Here is a 5,678-nt window from a genome sequence, read left to right on the forward strand (position 1 = left end):
GTAACTTTTTTTGTACAAATGATGGAACTACACTGGAAGTTTGTTCTCTTATTTTATCATAGGCATCATGAAAGGTGATTATGTCAATTTGAAAAGAAACGATACAGACATTTGGAAATTTAATGACATTGAGGGATAATATATTCATTTATTTATTTTTGCTTGGAATTGCACTAACCATGTTTAAAAACATCAGAAATAATTTGTTCCCATATGCATTATAATCTGATGGACTAATGGCGAACAACTGGCATACCCCTTAATGTTGTTGTACAGTACATATTTGCCTAAAGTTTATTACATACCTTGTCCGTTGTCCACTTCTTGTATTTTATTACTGCTTTAACATTTTCATTTCTTGTCAATTTGAATACATGTTGGTATGAGTGGTTTTTTATATTGTTTAACTTCAGCCAGTCTTGAAAATCATACACCTCACTTGTCTTTATACCTGTAATAGCATGAATTACCAAGTGATACAATTTAATTTTTTTTCTTATCAGATAATTGTATTTTTACCAAATGATATAGGAGCTTTTTAATTGAGATGTCATGGGAGTTATTGTTTTTTCAGAGGATAGTCTTATTCGGATTTTGTTATTTTGCAAATTAAGAAAGTACAAAATTAATGTTGCGGATTTGTTATTTCTCCCATCAAGGTCTAACATTTAATACATTGAGTATTTCTTCGAATTGACAAGCCAAAAAGATAATATTAACTAAAGACAAATGTTTTCAGTCATGTTGTAGTCAATTTATAAAATATTGGAGTTTGTGGGTTTAATTTTTGACATAATTCAATGCTTTATAAAATGGCTTATTTGTAACCACAGCGCTGGTTTAAATCTTGGTAAAACTAGTTCTGGAGAAAATCTATTCATTCAGAGAAATAGTCAGAGAACACAACTGCAATACTTCCTATGATGGGTTAATTATAATTAAGTCGTGCTTGTATCAAATTGTGTTTCCCCCAAAGTTGTAAACCAATGTAAAGTGACAGGTAGTGGCTGCATTAACTACTTTTTTTATGTAATTTGAATGTTTAGACATGTTGACACATCACAGTATTAAGTTTAATTTAAAGAAATTCATCTTGACAATTGAAATAACAATTTACTAGTTATTGGTCCCTTCTTTGAACATCTTTCAAACCCACCTATTAGCTCATCTAGTGTGAAAATGTTTGCACGTGCACACCATACTGAGAAGCTGTGAAAGTGAAAATAAAAGTTGGTGTAATTACAATTTTTTTTTTTTTTTTGTTGGGGGGGGGGGGGGGGGGGGGAAGGGTAAAGTTCAAAATCTGACATGTGTACCATGCCTTTCTATGTGTATAAATTGTTTAAAATAGCATAAATGACAACGTTATCATTACATGTTTGAAAAAAAGTGGTTTATTTGGCAAGAACATTAAGTTGGCCATACAGTAGCCATATGTATTAAGTTTTGATCCCACATCTTGTATTTTGTTTTTGTTGAAATTTATTTACAGTTAAAAACTAGTCATTTTCGTGCGGTATATCTTACGTTCTTATGACATAATCGTTGTATTTGTTTTTATCTTGCCTCCTACAAGTTTCTTGCATTTCTATTGGTCAATAGACGTCACGTGGAGACAGGATATATTCCATACCCTGCTAGTATATTTCAGATATGAATTTTGATTAAAACAAAATGGCTGCCACACTGCTGGCTTAATTGAATCAAGCCAGATTATTTGTTAGCTCCAGTGATAGTATCGTTTCCGAGAGTAAATTTAGTGTTTTCTTGCCGATTTCATTCTACTTAAGTTGAGGCTCATGAAGTTTGACAAAAGTTAGGCGTAAAAGCGGAATAACTATGTATGGAATAGACGGACGTTGAAATCTTGTTTTGGAAGTTAAATAGTTAAATCATCGTGAAATAAAGGAATTGACATATTTGTTGCTCAGCAGTTTGTTGTAGGATCATTTAATCTACGTGCAAGAAGAAACTTTGCCTTTGATATGTGTTTATAATATTTCTGCCTCTCTGCGCTGAAATAAAAGGTTATACTATAAATTAACGGGATGAAAGCCGTGTATCAAGACATCTGTGACATCGTGATATCCGGTAACTTTCGAAGGGATGGAACAAGAAGATTTTTAGTGTTTCTAATCTAAACCAGTTCATAACCTGTGTAAATGAGCTTTTGTGTTTTGTGATTTAACCAAAACACGGGTCATTGTGCATTTTATGACTGGTGTAAATCAACTAGTGATGACCAAACAAATAATTTGTAGGATTCCAGTCTGCACTGCAAGTAGCTTTGTTAATTTACAAAATGTGTTGATTACTGTATAGCATGTAAGTAAAGGGTAGTCGGCAAGATAAAATCGTTACACTGCTTGTTGGTGACAGAATAGATACGGGATATACGCTGTCGAGGAAATCCATATCAGGCGAGAGCGAAGCAGTGTAACTAATAATATCCTCAAGTTTGAACCTCTATAAATAAGATCATCATACCGACTAAATAGCTGATCGATGTCTTCATGCGTATGGCCCACCATCAGGAAAGATAGTTTTACTTTTTTAAATATGTTTTCTTCTACAAGTTTAGCCAGAAACCCAAGAACGTACCTGAAACAGTAAACATTGTATTTTCCTGAAATAATGTGGGGAGATATTTGATTTTTTTATATATAGATGAGGTGTTAGAAAGGGCAGTTAAATATCGGTTACTCACAAGTAGTTTTCCGGACCTTTTGTTTTTAAACTTGTAGCTTTTCAGTAAATGCTATCATTGGCAATCTTGCTTTCAAAATAAATCATGAGACTGATAATAATTTGAAAATATATATATCAAGATTTTATGAATTACTACATTTATGAAAATTGTAAATATCTCAATACAGTTTTGTCAAATTAAGTTCAAATGATGTTTGTGTCACACGAAGAAAGAAATTAAAAACTTTATATAGAAGTGACAACTTTCCAAAAAAAAAAAAAAAAAAAAAAAAAAAAAAAAAAAAATGAAACCTATTTGAACCTGGACCACAAAAGTAATTACTCTGTCTCAAAGTATTATTGTATGAAAAATTAGTCACCTGTTCTTCTTCTGACCAGGGCAGTTGTCTAGCTGTATGTACAGCGTGTCTGGAATGTTGTCCAACAACAAAAGTACTTGTACCAGGATTGAAATGGTATAAGCTGCACCATGACTCCACTGGAAACTGTCGAAGAAGCCATACAGTCCATATCCATGTACTATTGCCCCCATCAGGTTACTTTTCACTTTCCAAATGTTTCCTAATGATTTGGGTGTTTCGTACATCTTTGGAATGGATGTTTTTTCTTGATCGATTGCATCCAGTATAATACTGACGTATTTGGATGGTGTAGACTTTGCCTTCGATATGTGTTTATAATATTTCTGCCTCTCTGCGCTGAAATAAAAGGTTATACTATAAATTATGCTAAATTTAGAAGTTATTTATAAAGATGTGCCCTATTTTTTATTGAAAAAAATATTAAAAAGGAATGAAAAAAAAAATTTGGGAGGGGGTGTGACCAAGGCAAAGTGGTGACCAGGTTTGGGTACACAACTTCACATGTTTATAATAAATGTGCCTGGAAATAAATGAAAAAAGTTTAATGAAATTCTACCAATTGGCTGGTTTGTTATGTACAAATATGTGGATTCTTAAACATTAAAAGGGCAATAACTCTAAGGAAAATTTACCAATTAACGAAAAAAAAATGATGGGCGTCCTCAAAGTACGTTGGTTCATATTTATTTCAAGTTTCATGAAATTGTACCAGCTTGTTGCTGAGAAATGGCTGCAGACGTGGATTTTTCATTCAATCAAGGGCAATAACTGTAAGGAAATTTGACCAATTAAAAAAAAACTGAATGGGCATCATCGCAGTATGTTGGTTCATGTTTAGTTCAAGTTTTACGAGTTACTGGCTGCGGACGTACATTTTTAGGCAGTTTTTATTAAATCAAGGGCAATAACTCTAAGAGAAATTGACCAATCAAAAAAAAAAACTTGACGGGCATCATCGCAGTATGTTTGTTCATGTTTATTTCAAGACTCATGAAATTCTACCAGCTTGTTGCTGAGAAATGGCTGCGGAAGAACGGACACTGCCATTTAAATACCCCCCTCCCGATTTCATCGGCGGGGGATAACTAGGTGGCTATATCTCCATGAAACTTAATATTGCATGGACATACTCCGTTTTTTTTTGTTTTTTCCCCCATTTGAATTAGAAAGTAGCTGTAAGGCATAAATTGTGTTGCTGCTGCATTATTTATTGTTGAATTGAATGAGTTACTTGTAATTATTTACATGTTTTCGTATCGTTGTATACATTTAATGATTTTGAGTTTACCTTTATCAAGTTTTTTCTCATGGGTAGCCATTGGTCATAAAATAACTGACCCAACCTATGTTTGGCCTAAAAAATTTACTTGTTTCCGATATCCCTACCTGCTCAAAATTTTTGGCCTGACCTTAATTGTTTTTAAGGCTCTCGAGGTTTTGTTTAACTTTTTAGACAGAAAGTAGCAAAATTTCTGTAGACGTGGATACAGTTTAAACTTAACAAACTAAATAATTCCTTGAAAAATCCAGTCTTAACAGAAGAATGCCCTCAATCTAGAAATGTGATCGGAAACATTTTTTTTGTTAAGCTTTATTAGTTCTGTTCTTCTTGTCTACCGTTTTGTTACAGATTACAATGTTTAATATTATTTTACCCTTTTGTTCTTACTCTTGTTTATAAAGTTTATTTTTTTCTGGAACACTGTAATGTTCATGATATGACCAAAATTTAATTTTCAAGTGAGGTTTAGTTTCTAATCGGTTTCTTGCCTGTTTATAAGAATTAAAAGTTTTTCCACTGTTTTCTTGTTGCTTGTTTATAAAGTTTGTTCTTGCTTGTTTTATGAAGTTTAATAGGTTTTCTGATGTTCTCTTCTTGCTTGTTTATAAAGTTTAATAGTTTTTCTACCATTTTGTTCTTCTTTCTTTATAAAGTTTAATGGTTTTTGTACTGCTATTGTTGTTGCTTGGTTGTAAAATTTATTATCTAGATCATGGCTGATATGTTGGTGCAGTAGTATTCTTTTGAACTCCACCTTTATTGTTCTTGACTGTTTATTAATTTTAAGTTTCAGTACTGTTTTCTTCTTGCTTGTTTATGAAGTTTAATAGTTTTTCTGCCGTTTTGTTCATATTTTTTTCTGCCGTTTTGTTCTTACTTGTTTAAAAAGTTTAATAGTTTTTGCGCCCTGTGTGGCTGCATTTGAACTATGTAAAGCGCCTTTGAACGTGAAATTGATCATGAAAAGGGCGCTATATAAATCTGGTATAATAATAATAATAATAATAATTTTTCTGCCGTGTAGTTCTTGCTTGTTTAAAAAGTTTAATAGTTTTTCTACCGTGTAGTTCTTACTTGTTGAAAAAGTTTAATAGTTTTTCTACCGTGTAGTTCTTGCTTATTTAAAAAGTTTAATAGTTTTTCTACCGTGTAGTTCTTGCTTGTTGAAAAAGTTTAATAGTTTTTCAACCTTTGTGTTCTTGCTTGTTTATAAAGTTTTAATAATTTTTCTACTGTATAGTTCTTGCTTGTTTATTAAGTTTAATAGTTTTTCTACCATTTGTTCTGGAATGTTGAAAAAGTTTAATAGTTTTTCCACCATTTTG

General features: G+C 32.0%; 1 protein-coding gene across 1 annotated transcript; it reads right to left on the reverse strand.

Moving 5' to 3' along the window:
* Window positions 1-1,419: 1,419 nt before the first annotated feature.
* LOC128555383 (uncharacterized) lies at window positions 1,420-3,397 on the reverse strand. The gene is made up of 2 exons (XM_053537621.1): window positions 3,069-3,397; window positions 1,420-2,601 (listed from the first exon to the last, which is right to left on the reverse strand). Exons 1-2 carry the CDS (start codon window positions 3,293-3,295, stop codon window positions 2,358-2,360), a joined length of 471 nt encoding a protein of 156 aa, XP_053393596.1. The 5' UTR covers window positions 3,296-3,397; the 3' UTR covers window positions 1,420-2,357.
* Between the last annotated feature and the right edge of the window lie 2,281 nt (window positions 3,398-5,678).

This window comes from Mercenaria mercenaria, chromosome 1 (genome assembly GCF_021730395.1).
Source record: "Mercenaria mercenaria strain notata chromosome 1, MADL_Memer_1, whole genome shotgun sequence".
NCBI classification, from domain to species: Eukaryota; Metazoa; Mollusca; class Bivalvia; order Venerida; family Veneridae; genus Mercenaria; species Mercenaria mercenaria.

Excerpts from the sequence above, each read along its gene's own strand:
- LOC128555383 (XM_053537621.1), bottom strand. The coding sequence starts at position 3,295 with ATGTACGAAACACCCAAATCATTAGGAAACATTTGGAAAGTGAAAAGT. Across the intron at positions 2,602-3,068 it reads CCTGGTCAGAAGAAGAACAG|GTACGTTCTTGGGTTTCTGG; the intron begins GTGACTAATTTT and ends TTACTGTTTCAG.